Consider the following 17,000-nt stretch of genomic DNA (forward strand, 5'->3'; position numbering starts at 1 on the left):
TATGTATGTATGTATGTATGTATGTATGTATGTATGTATGTATGTATGTATGTATGTATGTATGTATGTATGTATGTATGTATGTATGTATGTATGTATGTATGTATGTATGTATGTATGTATGTATGTATGTATGTATGTATGTATGTATGTATGTGTATGTATGTATGTATGTATGTATGTATGTATGTATGTATGTATGTATGTATGTATGTATGTATGTATGTATGTATGTATGTATGTATGTATGTGTATGTATGTATGTATGTATGTATGTATGTATGTATGTATGTATGTATGTATGTATGTATGTATGTATGTATGTATGTATGTATGTATGTATGTATGTATGTATGTATGTATGTATGTATGTATGTATGTATGTATGTATGTATGTATGTATGTATGTATGTATGTATGTATGTATGTATGTATGTATGTATGTATGTATGTATGTATGTATGTATGTATGTATGTATGTATGTATGTATGTATGTATGTATGTATGTATGTATGTATGTATGTATGTATGTATGTATGTATGTATGTATGTATGTATGTATGTATGTATGTATGTATGTATGTATGTATGTATGTATGTATGTATGTATGTATGTATGTATGTATGTATGTATGTATGTATGTATGTATGTATGTATGTATGTATGTATGTATGTATGTATGTATGTATGTATGTATGTATGTATGTATGTATGTATGTATGTATGTATGTATGTATGTATGTATGTATGTATGTATGTATGTATGTATGTATGTATGTATGTATGTATGTATGTATGTATGTATGTATGTATGTATGTATGTATGTATGTATGTATGTATGTATGTATGTATGTATGTATGTATGTATGTATGTATGTATGTATGTATGTATGTATGTATGTATGTATGTATGTATGTATGTATGTATGTATGTATGTATGTATGTATGTATGTATGTATGTATGTATGTATGTATGTATGTATGTATGTATGTATGTATGTATGTATGTATGTATGTATGTACCTCCTCCATCTGTAACCCATTTACTGGACATGTAGGGACACACTTAAAATATCCTGAACCCTGCCAACAATTTCAATGGATCCCTAAAGAAAAAATTAAAATGAACAAAAGAAAAATTACTATCGTTGAAAGTGAAAGCGAAAGCAAAATCGGCATCGGAGATAGAGGCCCCGAGCAAAATAAGTTAATGGTATTCACTAGTTCAACTCAAGGATCCTAAGCTCTAATTCCATAGAATATGTTAGTACGATAAATTATAAAACGCACAATGAGAAGGTAAAGAATAAATATACTTTAAAGAATTTCAAACATATAAATTACAAAATAAATAAAAACTCACCAGGCACATAGGATTGTTGAAGTAGACAAATTTACCAGCTTTATCTGCGATTGATGAAAAAGGAAGCAACAAAGAGACAAAACTTCAGATCAAAGTTACAAATCACAGAAGCTAAAACACGCTGAGGAGAAGAGCATAAAAACACCTGTCTAGATCTTCCTCCATCTAGTTTCTGTCGTTTGATGGCTTGGTTTTCTAGAGCCATATTAGGAGTTCCAACATTGTCGGTTTTTATCTTCAACACCGAGGGGTTCTGTATCATTCTAGCTATCTTTTTAGTCGTCTGATGTTTCTTATCACACACTTGTTTTTTCCTGAGAAATTATCAATGGTTTAGGGGTGCAAGCTTCAGCTTCTACTTGCACAGTACATTTGCTTTTCTCTTCATCATCGGGAAAATTTAAACATGATTTTTCAGTTAGGGCACTGAAAATCCGACATAATCGAATCAAAGACACAATTATAAGAACCAAAGTATTCATACAAAACTCGATTAATGTTGGAAAAAAAACCACAATTCTTTTAAAAAAGCTGCATTATGAAAAATACCAAAAGGAAATTAAAAATCTCAACTTTTCTCCTTGATAAAAATGCAACAATTTTACTTGGTAACATGTAAATTGTTGATTAGATTAATATCCCAATATCCCTGAAAACTATCTTAATTCGGTGAAGCTTAATTACATCACAATTCTTTTTCTTTCCCTATCAGATCTAAGCAATTAAGAGAACCACGAGTCCTATAATTTTCAGAATATAATTCAATAACAAACAATTAAAATCAATCAGGTTAAAATCTAAAGTAAAGTAATGACTAAATCAAAACCCTAAAAATACCAAGAAAAACCAAGAATAACGGATCAAAACGATACTATTACATAGAAAATAGTAAGAGAGAGAAAAAAAAGAGAACATACAGGAAGGAGCGTAGCTCAAGGAGGTTTCGAACCAGTGCTCGGCATTGCGTGCTTCGTCTTCCAATTCTCCTTTCATGAAATCAAAGAAACATGGCGCCGAGAACTCGTATAACTGGTCGATAACTGTGGACGTCATAACTTTTGATCCGTCCATCAGATTCTTAAAACGGTGAGATTTTTTCTCACTATTTTGTTTTGCTGGGGGAGGAATGAAATTTGGTGAAAAGGTATTTTCTTCAGTCTCCAATTTAGGCACCAAAATTGTAAGTAACCATAATAAAAATGAAAAAGGGTTAGAAACTATAAACTTGCCACGTTGGTGAACTTCAAAATTACAATCAAATCTAAACATATGAAGTTAACAAAGGGATAAAAAAATTGGGAAGAAATTATGGAACCTTACAGTGAGGGAAATAATAGGAAGAGATGGTGGATCTGAGAGAAGATATACCTTGAAATTTGAAGAGAGGCAGAGAGACGATGAAAGAAAAGGACGAAGAATATATAAAAAAAGTACAGAGAGAGAGAGTGGCGCGCCTGAGAGGAGGCTGAAGTGTTTCTTTGAATTTTTAAAAACTTAGTATCACGCTACTTTAGTGGCGTTTTTAAGTAAAAACGCCGCTAAATACTCGTACTTTAGAGGCGTTTTTTAAACAAACACCGTTATAGAGTAGTACTTTAGTGGCGTTTTAAGCACAAACGCCGCTAAAGACTCGTATTTAGTGGCGTTTTTATATAAACGTTGCAATAGAGTAGTACTTTAGTGGTGTTTGTGCTTAAAACGCCTCTAAAGTACGAGTATTTAGTGGCGTTTTTGCTTAAAATGCCACTAAAGTACTAGTCTTTAGCGGCGTTTGTACAAAAATGCCACGAAAGTATGAGTTTTAGCGGCGTTTATACTTAAAATGCCACTAAAGTACTACTCTATTGCGGCATTTTTTAAACAAACGCCGCTAAAGTATCATTTTGTGGCATTTGGATTGTAAACGCCGCTATATGTTTAAATGCTGTGGCGTTTTCTCTACAAACGCCGCTAAAAACGCCGCTACAGAACAGTTTTGGTGTAGTGTATAGCCGGGCACAACAGGGCAAATTCTGATTTGTCTGCGGTCTCTGCAATGTGGTTAAAGCAAACAAATGAAAACAAAGTTGCAGATCATGGTAAATCTTCAAAAGTGTCGGACTTCAACCGAATTTCGGATGATCCGGATCGGAATCTTACTCGCCATGAAGACAATGAAGCAGATGGATCATTGAAGGAGTCGATGGCACATCGAGCGAATCAGCTAGAGAAGAAAAAGTTGCAGCTGAAGACCAAGGTGCTCAACTTAGAGAAGCAGCAGTTGAAGTGGAAGCGTCGAAGCTGGAAACAGGAATTGAAGCTGGACAAGATGAGACTGGGAAACAAGTGTCTGAAACTTGGAAACGAATGCATAGCAATGCAACTTAAGGAGAAAATGAGTCTCGAAAGCGTTTAACCAATATCGATTTGAGCTCGGGATCTGGATATCTATTTGTTTATATCCCTCGATATGTATATCCATCAAAATTGGTTCTGCATTTTTTTCTTCCTGGAACTGCTGTTGTTTGCAAACATTATCACCATTTTCAATGACATTGTCTTCGATCACTAATGAGTGTATATTTAGAGTGTAATACTTAAACATTTGAAAAAATTTATATATAAACAATGTGAGATTCATACTTTTTTTTATTTTGGTTTTAGATGACGCCAACGTTAGAGATTTTGCCGGAAAAACCTGTCACCTTCGTAAAGACACACCCTACAAACTGCCGGAAAAACCTGTCACCTTCGTAAGGACACACCCTACAAACCGCGTCTTTGAAAAATCATTTCATACATGACGTACCTGTACCAAAACGTATTATTTTCCAAAATAAAATTGTTCCCCAGAAAATAGATTTAAATCTTAACCAACTTAATAATTCAAGACAAGTACCTTTTATTTTTAATAAAAATAGGATTAATTAATAAAGTTTATAAAGCATTATTTGATAATTATTATGTTTAGAATTTAAGATAAATATTTTTATAACTATATTAGAATTTAGAGTTCAGGGTTCAATACTATAGTATATTATTTTTGCATGAGAATCTAGAGAGAGAGTACGTGTAAATAAAATCAAAGCGACTCTCTCAATTCTGTTCAAATTCTGTTTAAGTTCATTTCACAACTGACCCTACGCCCAAGACTCGTTCTATGTATAGAATTCTGGGAAGTTAGAGAAAATTCATCTTCTTTTTTTTTATTTCACAAAAAATATATCTGAATAATTAAATAACAATCTTCTCTGTTATTTTATCTTGGGGTTAGGAGCAAGAAAGAAAAAACAAAATATTGTTTTTCTTTTCTTTAAAAAAATTGTGGGGTTTAACAACATGGTACGTATTGCACATCTTGTTCCATTGATAATGGTGCTGGTTCAGCTTATATTTGCAGGAATGAATGTAATGTATAAACTGGCTGCTAATGACGGGATGAGTTTGCGGCTTATTGTGGTCTATAGATTCATGTTCGCATCTGCTATAATGGTTCCCCTTGCTTTAATCTTCGAAAGGTTCCAGCTGAATCGAATATATTATTTTCCTTTTTACTCTTTTATCTGTTATTATGATCTTTGAGTTTCTTTCTGTTCTATCTTTCACAGGAAGAGCTTGGAGAAAATCAATCGAAAGATAGCGCTTCAAGGATTTCTTTGTGGATTATTCGGGTGAGTTTAAAGAAAAAGGGGAAATCCCACGAATTATTTCACTTTTCTATGTTAAAAAATAGCAGAAAAAAAGGACTAAACTGAAGTTTTTTTTAAACAGTGGTGCACTAGCTCAAAACTTTTACCTGCAGAGCTTGGTGTATACATCTGCAACTTTTGTTGCGGCCATGATCAACCTTGCACCAGCCTGTGTTTTCATTTTGGCCATTTGTTTCAAGTACAATTCTTACTCTTTTCGGTTTCCGGTAGCCATGATGCGCTTGAGTCGGGTCGGATTATTTTCCGGGGACAATCTCCATGTTGCAGTCTTTTTTACAAGGGTAGAATTTTTTATGGCAGGATGGAGAAACTGGCAATAAGAACAAGAGCAGGGCAGGCAAAAGTGTGTGGGACATTAATAGGAATATCTGGAGCAATGTTGTTCACATTTTACAAAGGCGTAGAGATACACATCTGGAAGACACATTTAAACCTTCTGAAGCATCCCCAATCGGCGAAAAGTTCGGCATCATCCGACATCAGCAAGTTTGTTCTCGGCGCATTTTTCGGTCTTTTGAGTACCATTTCATACTCTTTGTGGCTGATCACACAGGTAAAAACTTTCTTTCTTCCTTTCCATGACACAAACTTCATAGTGCTTACTTGTGTTTCAATTTCATCAGGCAAAAATGACTGTAAGATTCCCTTACCTTTATTCAAGCACTGCTTTGATGTGTGTAACGGGAGGGCTGCAAGGAGCTTTGATTGCACTTTGCACTGTGAGAGATTGGAGCCAATGGAAGCTTGGCTGGAATGTTAGGCTATTAGCAGTTGCTTATGTGGTATGTTAATGGCTGTTACTGTTTTTTCTTTTCTGGTTTTTTAATGATGTTCTGCAAATTTTGGACATTTTGAAGATGTTGTTTTGCAGGGAATCATGGGATCTGCTTTGTTGGTGTTCCTGGTTTCATGGGCGGTTCGTATGATGGGTCCTCTGTATGCATCTATTTTCAATCCCTTGGGGCTTGTCTTTGTTGCCATTCTTGGATCTTTGTTGCTCGATGAAAAGCTCTACGTAGGAAGGTATACCATTTCACTTTTACAAAATCATTGTCATTGATTGTGATACAAATATGTATACAGAGGAGATAAAATGAGCCTGAATCTAAAGAATTGAGTTTAAATTATTCAAGTCCGATAAAAACTCGAACTTGAATTGCTCTGAGCCTAGAACAATTTGAACCCAAAAAAAAAAATGATCTTGAATCCAAGAATGTCTAGTCTTGAAAAGCTTTGAGCTATAAGAGACCTTAGCTAAAAAAAATCAAACTTAAAATGACCCGAATGCAAGATAAATTAAACATTAAAAGACAACTTCAACCTAAAATGATTTGAACTAAAAAAATACTAGAATTTGAGATAGTCTTAGGATTAAGTGTATTGAACTTTAACATTTTATTAAGTTAAAAACTAGAAAAGGTTACATGAGAAAATTCTGAACCTAAAATTACTCGTACATGTACATCTCAAACTCAAAATTATATGACCTGAATCTGAAGTCAATCATCTATATGTATATGAGTCTCACCCTCAAATCCGAAAACTTGAGTTTAATGAATCTTAATTGCCTTGTTTGTTGTTTTTGCTATGGAAATCAACAGTATCGTAGGAGGATTGATGATCGTGTGTGGAGTATACGTGGTGCTATGGGGAAAAGCCAAAGAGGCGAAGCAGAAAACTCAGTTAGTACCACTGCCGACAGCTGATATAGATCCATATGAAAAACCAGAAAAAGATAAACAAAGTGAGATCAAGGAAACAGATGAAGAAGACACAGATGAAGAAGAAATAGAAACCCCCCATGCAGTAGTTCTAGCTTGAGATGCCGTTTCCAGAGCTTCAAATTTTGGCCCATTAGCAGCGGCAGACATTGCAGTAGACACTTTTGAAGTTCATTGTTAGTTTTCTTGTCATTTACACAGGGATATAAGGAGTGATTCTTTTTTTCAATAATAATTCAAAGGTCAAATTGTATAAGCATGAAACTGATATATATCACTGTTATTATAGCCCTATATAGCTAGCTATATATATATATATAGCTAGCTGCTAGCATATATTGTTTGTTGATAGAACTATTTCAATAAAAAGGGTTTCTTTTTGCTGTTAAGTAGGGATTGAGTGAATCACATGTTGACATGTGCTGAAACAAAAACCCTAAATTTAAGTATAATAGGGGGACTAAAAGCATAATTTGACTAAGTAAAAGTAGGCGGCTAGGGGGCATAAGTTGCACAGCCGGTGCCATAAGTTGCACAGCCGGTGCCATAAGTTTCAATGGCCCACGTGCATGGCTGCTAAGGGAGTTGCTCATGGACATGGCAAATGCGTAGTTTAATGCAAGTTAATGGGCGGTTTCAACAAATTCCCTCTATAAACAAAGTGAAAAGGTCATCCCTTAAAGGAGAAGATGGAAAAGAAAATAAGATGGGGACGAAGATGATGATAGTTGCAGCTTTCATTTTCTGCATTATCAGTTCACAGAATGCAAAAATCGAGCCGCAGGTGGATTGCTTCGCTGCTTGTGCTACTCGTTGCCCTCTAACCAACTGTAAGTACATAGAGAAAAAAAACAACCCTTTTTTTTCTGGTTTATTAATTATGATTGTGTTTGATTGTTGGTTGATTGATTGCGGCAAGGCTTAGACAGCATTGTGAACGCAAGTGCCAGATTCGATGCAGTCCAGGTAAGGCTGTAAATACAACCGTGTTTGTCGTATCATCTTACTATCTTGTTAGCTCCTGGAAGATCAAAAATCTACATTCTACATGTATCTTACGATATATTCTACTATGTGCAGATTCCATAGCAAATGGGAATTTGGTTTAGCACCTGGAAGATTAAAATCTACATGCTACATTCAAGTTCCATGGTGTTACGTATGTATCTGTGTTCATATCGTATCCAACATTTGTATAATACAGAAAGTAGAATAAGAAATGTTTGGAAGAATAAATGTACTGCTCTATTATTTGGAGAAAGTAAAGCTGAAAAATTAAACATTGGCTGAGCGAGATGAAATGTCCTATTAACTTTCCTACAAAAATTGCGGCCTAGAATGAAAACCAACATTACAAGGTCCATTACAGCACAATCTCTCAAGCAAACAAAACCTTAAATAATGTCTAAAATGACTTTTTTGTTGTTTTAAACAAAGACTGGCAATGAATAGAGCAACCATCCACTGGTTTTGTTTCAATCTAAAGCCATAGTTCTTCAGAAGGATCTAGGATGGTGCTTGTTGCTCAAGCACCTTTCTGGAATGGACCATCAGATGCGAAATCCTGAGGTGGACCGCGTCCACGTCCTCTTCCCCTTCCTCGTCCACTACCTGCAACAATCACTGATTAGTCAAACTTGGTGACAACAATCATTTTACTTAACATGTTTAGGCTTGTGTTGAAAGTTGGGGGGAAAGATGGGCTTTCTAGTCACTAAAACAGAAAATTGACAAGAAAGCATTGGAAGCAAAGACTTACCACGACCCTGGGAAGGCAGTGGTCCTGATGGGTCATTACCGTTGTAATATCCTGAGTCTTGTTGCATATTTCCACCAGGACCACCACCATACCCTCCCGCATGCCCTCGGGAACCACACCCCCTCCCACGACCTCGATGTCTGGCTCCATAACCTCGCCCATCATCATATCCTGCATTTCTGTTCTTTACCACACCATTGCCATTGCCTGCACGAGTAACATTTTCATCTAAGTGTTGGTCGACAGTGGCGGAACATAACAGGGCCAAGGGGAGCCTTGGCCCCCACCAATTATTTTTTAAAGTATTAATTAATATTAAATAAATAAAGAAAAATTTACCAACCCCCCTCAATAGAAAAAAAATTGTATTTATGAAAAATAAAAATATTTTAACCCCCGCTATAATAAATTCCTAGTTCCGTCCATGTTGGTCGATATGTGCTGAAATAAATTCAATCGTCAGTAGATATAGAACTATTTATGGAAAGTCATCTATGTGCTACAAAACCAAGCAACTATTTGTAACCAGCAGCAACCTTGCTGTCAAGTGTCAACCTCTACTTCTCCCTTAACCATTTTTCACTAAAAAAACGTATGATATTCAATTAACCTTCCCAAAAAGAGTCCTTTTACTCATCACCAAACTAAGCACACTCGCATTGGAAAAGCAAAATGACAGCCGAAATTGTAAATGGATAACTTTCAACGTGTACAAGTACTATAAAAGAAGGAAAATATCTTTGCTCAAACACCTTTAATGCTTTATAGTACAAAAAAAGACATGATGATTGGCTACACCTACACACTTTCCTTGACCATGTGCTTGCCTCTTGATGTTAAGGGAGGTCTTCAATTTCCATGAATGGAAGTACAAATATCAACTAATGCAAGACTCGACATAAACCTGAAATGCATAACATCAACGCTAGATAATTTTCTAACCTCCTTCATTGTCCTCAAACTCACTCAATGGCTTCACTTGATCTGCTGGGATCGGAGGCTGATATCTGACAACAAAGTTACAGACAAAAACAAAGCAGCATGCCAAGACATCATTAATAAAGAACAGGATTCAGCACCCAATACTGTTTTCAACATTGTAAACTTTTAAATACAGATAAAAAGAGGTCACCTACCCTATTGAAGATGAATCCAGCTCCTGTTTAGACAAAGTAATCGTGATTATTGAAACATGGCGAGTGGTTTCTAGGCTGCACAAGCAAACCAAACATTAGTGGCAATGATAATAGTTCTAGCAAGAAGATTGATGCTTTTAGTACTAGGAAGAAATAGGTTCTTACGGAAGAAGGCCTTCTTCCAGTGGTTCCCAGGTGTCAGTTATGTCTATCGATCCAGCCGATGTGTTCTGATGAAGACCAGCAATCTTCCTCTGGGAGAAAGTTAATACATTTTAGTACAAAATCGGTACATACATACAAACATATCTATATCACACTGAAACATATTTCCACATATCAAGAGCACATTCTTTTGAACAAAATGAACAACAAAGCTAACTAGTAGGGAAAGCAGTGATGGTGTTCAAAAACCAATGTCTAACAACAAGATTAATAGAAGTTAACTTAAACTCTAGACTACTAAAAAAAAGAACACCTTAATTAATTCAGCAATCATGACAGTCTTGTTGATAGCTCTACCCGTGGCTTTAAGTACAATCTCATTGGCACCTTTCTCCTATAAAAGAAAAAACAACACGAAATCAAATCAAACACACCACTTTCTTCTTCAGCAAAAAAAAACAAATCAAGTATTAGAATACATTAAACGCAATACCAATATCCAACAGAAAAAAAGGGGGGACCTGAAACAGAGTGATGGCGTAAGAAATATAATTCCTCATTCTCCCTTGAGCTGTAATTCTGAGTTCATTCTCGTTAATGGGTGTGTCAGCTTTTGGCTTCTCCACCTTCTGGTACCGGTCCATTTCTATACAAAAAAAAATGTTTCAAATCTCAGTTTTTTCTCTTCTTAGAAAGAAAACAAAATCAAAATCCAAGGTTGGAAATCATTTAGAGATTAAACCCATATCAAATAAAACGAAATCAAATGTGTAATAGAGATCTAGGGTGAGAGAAACAAAGAAAGAACAACACCAACAAGAAGTGGAAGTTACCTGGGCGAAACAGAGTGACTGCGAGGAAGCTTTGAGTTTTAACAAAGGGGCAAAGGCTAAAGAGGCTTTATACTTGATATGTTTTGAGAAAATCTCTTTGAACACTGCAGTGAGATGAGCTCAGGTGAACGATAGATTTGGAGTCTGGAGAGGAGAATTAGGGTTTTAGGATTTGTGGACTTGAAAACCCTTCTATCCGTATTATCATCCAATAAAAAACTGACACGTGGACTTTCCCAGCTCTACTTCTCATTAGGTGCTCCTGCTATCTCAACGCTTGTTTGTTTTAGTTAAATTAAAAAGGGTTAAAGGCATCAGAGGTCCCTAAATTTTTTTTAAAAAATTAATGTGGCTCTCCAATTCGAAAAAAGAATACAATGTGACCCTTTGACCAACATTTTTCGTTATTGACCAACGGTTCCGTTATTTTGTGTTGACGTGACATTTCAAGCAGTCCAGCCTCTATTTAATGTTGTTATAATTTGGGTAAATGTGTCATCTATTATTCAATTATCTTTTCTCTTCTATTTTGACCACTATAAAAGTTTTCAATATAATCACTCGATAGGTAGTTTTCATTGCATGGGGTTGAAGATGAAGTAAATATTGGTAATAAAGAGTTGGACTTGTCTCCAAATGATCATTTCTCAAAACAAAGTATTATATCTATCGAGCCTGTCTCCAAATCTCAATCGCCCATTGTTCTATTGAAATAAGCCTAGAAATTTTGAGTATTTACTCCTAAGAAATCAAAACCAGAGTCATCGGAGCACGAAAAGCAAGACCGAAATAACAAGCATTTCACTGGAGAAAACAATGTGCAAAAAAAAAAAAAAACAAACGACGAGCAAGACAGACGACCGTGGTGTAATGGCACATGAAGGTGGTGTTGGAATGAAAAAGGTTGTACAGGGGATGAACTGCTTCATCGAGTAATGAAAGAAATGAAAAAAAAAGAAATATTTGATTGAAAAGGAAGAAAAATGAAATGAGCGGATAAAGGAGGAGAGTGGGGATTTGAGAATATATTCAGAGGGAATATTTTTAAAATTTATTATAATTTTGGAATTTTTTTTTGTTTAAATATAGTTTTAAAATTTAAATTCAGTTAATTTTATTTTAATCATATATCAATAAAATAAGAATAATAAATGCCACATCATATATAAATATTAGTAAAATAAGTCATGATGATTAAAATAGGAGAAATTCAAAAGTTGAGTGATTAAATTAAAAACTTTTAAAATTTAGTGACTAAAATAAGAGAAAAAAAATAGTTGAGTGATTAATTATGTAATTTTCTACATATAACAACATTAAATAGTTGATCAAAGGGTCAGTTAATTTTTTTGATTTAGAGGGTCACACTGTCCAAGAAAAAACACAATACAACCACATTGATCTAATAGTCACATTGTATTCTTTTTTCGAATGGGAGTCATATTGATCCAAAATAACACACATAATATGGGTCATATTGATTTTTTTAAAGTTTAGGGGCCTATGTTGCCTTTAAGCCAATTTAAAATCACTCTTTTAATCTAAATGGAACCCTAATTGAACCAGGTAAGTAATTTTTTTTAAAAAGATTTAGGAATTATAAAAAAAATATCCAATTAATAATATATATTTGCTCGAACTGATCTTTTTAAGAAAAAATATTTTCTTTTGACAAATATATAATACGGTAAACTACACGTCCCAAGCATTATTTTCTTTCAAAATCTAACGTTTAATTTAGATTTTATTTGGACAAACATGTCGTTAAAATTTGAAGTGTTATTATTTGAGTCGGAATCTAAATTTCAAATTTGAAAACACGTAAACTTAAATGACCATATTCGAGTACAAGAACTAATAAACTTCTGTGTTCATATATTTCCATGGATTTATATGGCATATCCATGTTTTAGGTATATACGTATATTACACATGTTCATGTATTTGTACCATATAAATCACGAATAAAAATTATTCAGCAATCAACTAAACATTGGAATGTTTCTTTACAACCCCATCCATCATATTCATATGGAAAGACCCGAGGTTTCTTACTGACAGTACAAAATCCATATACAGAAGTTAACTTACGCTCAATGAGTGCTACTTCAAAGTGTAAACCTAACACTATCGATGATATGTTACCTGCCTGTGTTCTCCTTTTAAGGTGATCTAACTTCTACTGATCTTATATCTGATCTCCGTTGGCATCTCTTCTACTCCGTCTTCTCTGGCGGAGGCGGCTCACCAAAGAGATATTGACTCCATCATCATCATTGTCACTACTACAGTTGTAGTCGCCTGGATCAGATAAACCAACAGGTGAGAACTCATCTGCTGCATGCATAGGCTGCGTTGGTTGTCTACCGATGTCATTCCTGGATGGTCCAAATGCATGCAGCAGAAGAAAAACAAAATTTCCATCTAAGTTTGCTTCGAGACCTCCATTCCTTTCGGCGGCATCTGCAACGATACCATCATCTTCATCTGTCGCGAAACCATGGTGATTTCCTTCTATCACATAATCACCGAAAACCGTTGCCCCTGGTATTGCCGATCTTATTATGCTCATCACATCCTCCTGCACACGTTCCTGTACAAGCCTACTCCATTTCTGTTTGAGAACAGGGTCCACTTCTCGAGGCAGAGCACATGGATGATCCGATCTCACGTGTTTCCTTAATTCCTTAAAAGTCCCAACAAAGGTGCAGTCATCCTGCATGCAGCTTCTCCTTTTAGCATTTAAATATTCCCTTGCAGATTCCACTACAGTCCATCCTTTTACCTGACCCCTGCAAAGTGGACATGCGAGTTTCGTTACTCCAAGCTTCTCGACAGACAAACTGGAACCTGAAGCCAAAACCGGATTATCAAAGGAGCTAATCAAAGGTTCATCCTCATTAGACAAGTTAGAGTAGAACTTCTTGTACTGATCAAGGCAGTTCGAGTATCGGAAGCTAGTTCCACACATGTAAGGACGGCAACCATTGTCATGGGATGAGCAAAGAAGAAGAACCGCATTGTGAGGGCACTCCATACAAACAGAACATGTTGTCTCTTCCCAATCTTTCTTATCCAAAGCTTCGGAACATTTTTTAGGACACAAGTCCATAGAGATGTCATGATTAGGAGAGGTAAACGAGTATGGGGTTGGCCGGAAAGTGATCCCACGTCGTCCTTTGCTACCTTTTGCCATCTGCAAACTACACCTCAAAATAATATTGCAAAATCAGAAAACCCCATGACATTAGGGGAGGAAATCTCAATCCAACATATGAATAATAACAAATTTTGGGCTTTCTAAACCGAAAACATAATATATCATTATCCTTGATAAAATTCATATCCATGTTTAAACAAGTGAATCAGACTATCTACCAGAGTCAACAACATACAACTCATAACAATGTTTGATTACCCATTTTACAAGTGAATTAGATCACCATTTAGATTAAACATCATAAAAGAACAATCCAAACCAATGAGAACCCAGTTATAACGTGAAAACTCAAAAGGATGGACTTGAAAAACACCACACCTGCCTTGAGAAAAGATGGTTGAAATCTAGATCGATATAATGGGTCAGATGGAGATACCAAGGCTCACCTGAAAACAAAAACACCCAGATTCAATATATTTAAAGAATCAAAACAAGGTGCTTTTAACAACGGATTCACGCTATACAACAGTAAATTAGCTAATTGAACGATCATAGGAGAACATGAAGCTGAGATTTCGCCCTCATGGGAATTCAGTGTCTATCCATCTAAGATCTACAACTATCAATACAAAAAAGCCAAGAATTCGAAAGTAGTTATATTAAATGATTCCAATCCAGAAAGGAAGTTATCTTCAAAGATTAAAAAGTAAAGACAACATGACGGTACATACCAGGGGAAATTGGGGGAGCGGAGAGAGAATTTGGGGGGGCAGAGAATGAGGGGGGGATTAGGGGGCAAATCGGAGGGAATTGACAGATAAGAGCCAAAGAGCTTTGTTTTTCAGAGGGAAAATGAGTATCGTAGAAATGGATCGACGAATCCGATCAATGGGTATTTTTTTCTTGGAGAAGTGGAGTGGTCGATAAATGAGAAATCTCACGCGACTTGGTGTGTAGTGCCCTTCACGCACCTGAAATAAAGACGTGACGTGTTTGGGATTCACAACCAGGAATGGAGCTAAGAATCGACGCGAGTTGAATTGGGTCCAGATTTCGTCGATCCGAGAAAAGTAATTGTTTTTTAAATTTTGATATGATTTGGATTTAAGAAGATTTATTTGATTTGTAAGTATTTTGATATAAAACTTATATAAGATTCAATCTATTCGATACAAATATATTTATAATCTTATTTTTATTCGATAAAATAGAGATTTAATTAAAACTTGGATCATAACATAATTTGGGAAGAAACCTGGATTCATCAAAAGCTACCAAAGCTGAGAATCATCCTTTGCTTTTCCCGGAATATTAGACAATCTGGGAAAATTACCAACAGAAATCCATGAAAACGTTTCCTTTCAAAGACAAAAAGGAATCCCTTTCTGTATACCCACAAGGTATCCTTTTCTCACATTTTCTTCACACAACTTCCCATATAAGGGAGCTTTGGATTCTTCTTCCTCCAACCTCGATTGTAGTTTAACCGGAAAAACATGTCTCTAAGCCCTCGTCGACATGACGCCGATTTTGGCCGACGAATTTGTTGGGAATCGGGCCCTGAAAATGGACCTTGGATCACTCTCAGTTTCATTGAACCACAGGTCCAGCAGCCAAGTAATGCAGGCACTGAAGAGTTAACCACCAAACCGGCCCCTTCCGCCATCGGAGCATTGCCGACGGTGAACATCACTGAGAACCATGTAGCCAACACCAATCATTGCGCTGTTTGCAGAGATGAGTTCGAGGTCGGTGGAGAAGCAATAAAGCTACCTTGCAAGCATTTGTACCACCCGGATTGCATCGTGTCGTGGTTGAACATTAAAACCACATGTCCCATTTGTCGTTTCAAGATCGACGGGGATTCTAATAACACTGCCAGTGATGACGCCTACGAAACTAGTGAGATGAATCATCGGGACATCGGTCTTGGTGTTGAAGATCTGGCAAATGGCGTAACTTGGCTGCTCTCTTCGAGGCCTCTTCGCATATTTTCTCATTGGACACGCAGATATCTTGATCTTCTCGATAGCATGATCAGTCACCATAATTTTACTCGAGAGGGTAGGATCTGCTACCAGAGCTTAATCACCTGCATGTTCACTGTTTACATTACTGTCATTGCTAAGTAATTGATGCATATGCATACATATACACATATACATACATGCATATACATATATATACATGCATATACATATATATACATGCATATACACACACATATATATATATATACATATATATAGATTGTGTAATACATATACACATATACATGCATATACATATATACATATACATATACATATATATACATGCATATATATATATACATATATATATACATATATATACATACACTCACACATATATATAGATTGTGTAATACAGTAGCTATGTTATCTTCCCTGCAGCTAGCTCCCGGTGGCCCTCTTGGCTTTATTCTATAGGTTTTCTCTATATATCAGCCGCCTGCATTTGGAACCAGTTTCTGCAAACTTTTCAAACACAGATAAATGTGTTCACGCGTGGTCGTGTGTGTGCATATAGATAGATAGATAGATGATTTGTAAAATCTATACTGCTTTTATCATTCATTGAGTATTATAAAACAATAGTTCTTTACATTTCCAACATGTTCGGAAAAAAAGGATCGGCATTTTCTTTACACTTGAATCAATATATTAGAGAGATGGTTCTTGTTGAAACCTGCATGTTGATGACTACTTTAAGTAGCCAAACCATCTCTTGGAGTTATTGTTCCCATTGAGAAAGAAACAACCTGTGTATTTCGTCACAAACTCGAAGTAAGATGTCTGGCTTGTTAAATTTCTGGCTTTTCCATTTCATTTACATGTACATCGTTTCCCTGGAAAACCTTCAGAACTTTTTCGCAGGGGCTTCTACCATGATTGCCTCATCAAAACTTTTGATGTTTTGGAACATAGGAGGGTATAACACAAAATGAATCGATCTTGATCATAAACGGAGATGGAAGGTCAAGAATCCTAAGAATGCTGATAACCAGAGTTCGTTCGGGAGAACATCTGCTGCTATAGCTGTAAATGCTCACAACAATCACAAAAAAAACATTCAAAGCAAATTAGCTATAATATAAATAATACAATGAGAATTCTAAGGAATGCATGTATTCACTTAGCAGTTGGTAT

At 35.6% G+C, this 17,000-nt stretch overlaps 4 protein-coding genes and 1 long non-coding RNA gene across 7 annotated transcripts; 3 read left to right on the forward strand and 2 right to left on the reverse strand.

Moving 5' to 3' along the window:
* The first annotated feature begins 4,685 nt into the window (after positions 1 to 4,685).
* Positions 4,686 to 6,911, forward strand: LOC120129394 (WAT1-related protein At1g25270-like). Its single transcript, XM_039146907.1, has 7 exons — positions 4,686 to 4,864; positions 4,955 to 5,017; positions 5,118 to 5,234; positions 5,357 to 5,609; positions 5,680 to 5,838; positions 5,928 to 6,079; positions 6,658 to 6,911. The coding sequence occupies exons 1-7, from the start codon at positions 4,686 to 4,688 to the stop codon at positions 6,875 to 6,877; spliced, it is 1,143 nt and encodes a 380-aa protein (XP_039002838.1). The 3' UTR covers positions 6,878 to 6,911.
* Positions 6,912 to 7,447: 536 nt separating this feature from the next.
* LOC120129398 lies at positions 7,448 to 8,059 on the forward strand. The gene is made up of 3 exons (XR_005516733.1): positions 7,448 to 7,607; positions 7,697 to 7,743; positions 7,858 to 8,059. It is a non-coding gene; the product is annotated as an uncharacterized LOC120129398 (long non-coding RNA).
* Positions 8,060 to 8,206: 147 nt separating this feature from the next.
* On the reverse strand, positions 8,207 to 10,822 carry LOC120129396 (ribonuclease P protein subunit p25-like protein). Of its 2 annotated transcripts, none has more exons than XM_039146909.1 (8): positions 10,671 to 10,822; positions 10,359 to 10,483; positions 10,151 to 10,231; positions 9,838 to 9,926; positions 9,673 to 9,747; positions 9,479 to 9,543; positions 8,537 to 8,743; positions 8,207 to 8,388 (listed from the first exon to the last, which is right to left on the reverse strand). In XM_039146909.1, exons 2-8 carry the CDS (start codon positions 10,479 to 10,481, stop codon positions 8,303 to 8,305), a joined length of 726 nt encoding a protein of 241 aa, XP_039002840.1. In that variant the 5' UTR covers positions 10,482 to 10,483; positions 10,671 to 10,822; the 3' UTR covers positions 8,207 to 8,302. The 2 variants fall into 2 exon arrangements, with proteins under 2 accessions (XP_039002840.1, XP_039002839.1); XM_039146908.1 differs by having other exon boundaries at positions 10,359 to 10,487; positions 10,670 to 10,822.
* A 1,841-nt stretch (positions 10,823 to 12,663) lies between these two features.
* LOC120129297 lies at positions 12,664 to 14,709 on the reverse strand. 2 transcript variants are annotated; one of them, XM_039146832.1, is made up of 3 exons: positions 14,562 to 14,709; positions 14,213 to 14,276; positions 12,664 to 13,873 (listed from the first exon to the last, which is right to left on the reverse strand). In XM_039146832.1, the coding sequence occupies exon 3, from the start codon at positions 13,864 to 13,866 to the stop codon at positions 12,859 to 12,861; it is 1,008 nt and encodes a 335-aa protein (XP_039002763.1). In that variant the 5' UTR covers positions 13,867 to 13,873; positions 14,213 to 14,276; positions 14,562 to 14,709; the 3' UTR covers positions 12,664 to 12,858. The 2 variants fall into 2 exon arrangements, with proteins under 2 accessions (XP_039002763.1, XP_039002762.1); XM_039146831.1 differs by having other exon boundaries at positions 14,209 to 14,276.
* A 567-nt stretch (positions 14,710 to 15,276) lies between these two features.
* On the forward strand, positions 15,277 to 15,977 carry LOC120129347 (E3 ubiquitin-protein ligase RING1-like). The gene has a single exon (XM_039146866.1). The coding sequence runs from the start codon at positions 15,327 to 15,329 to the stop codon at positions 15,960 to 15,962; it is 636 nt and encodes a 211-aa protein (XP_039002797.1). The 5' UTR covers positions 15,277 to 15,326; the 3' UTR covers positions 15,963 to 15,977.
* The last annotated feature ends 1,023 nt before the right edge of the window (positions 15,978 to 17,000 follow it).

This window comes from Hibiscus syriacus, unplaced genomic scaffold, assembly GCF_006381635.1.
Source record: "Hibiscus syriacus cultivar Baekdansim isolate YM2019G1 unplaced genomic scaffold, ASM638163v2 tig00110485_pilon, whole genome shotgun sequence".
In the NCBI taxonomy this organism is placed as follows: Eukaryota; Viridiplantae; Streptophyta; class Magnoliopsida; order Malvales; family Malvaceae; genus Hibiscus; species Hibiscus syriacus.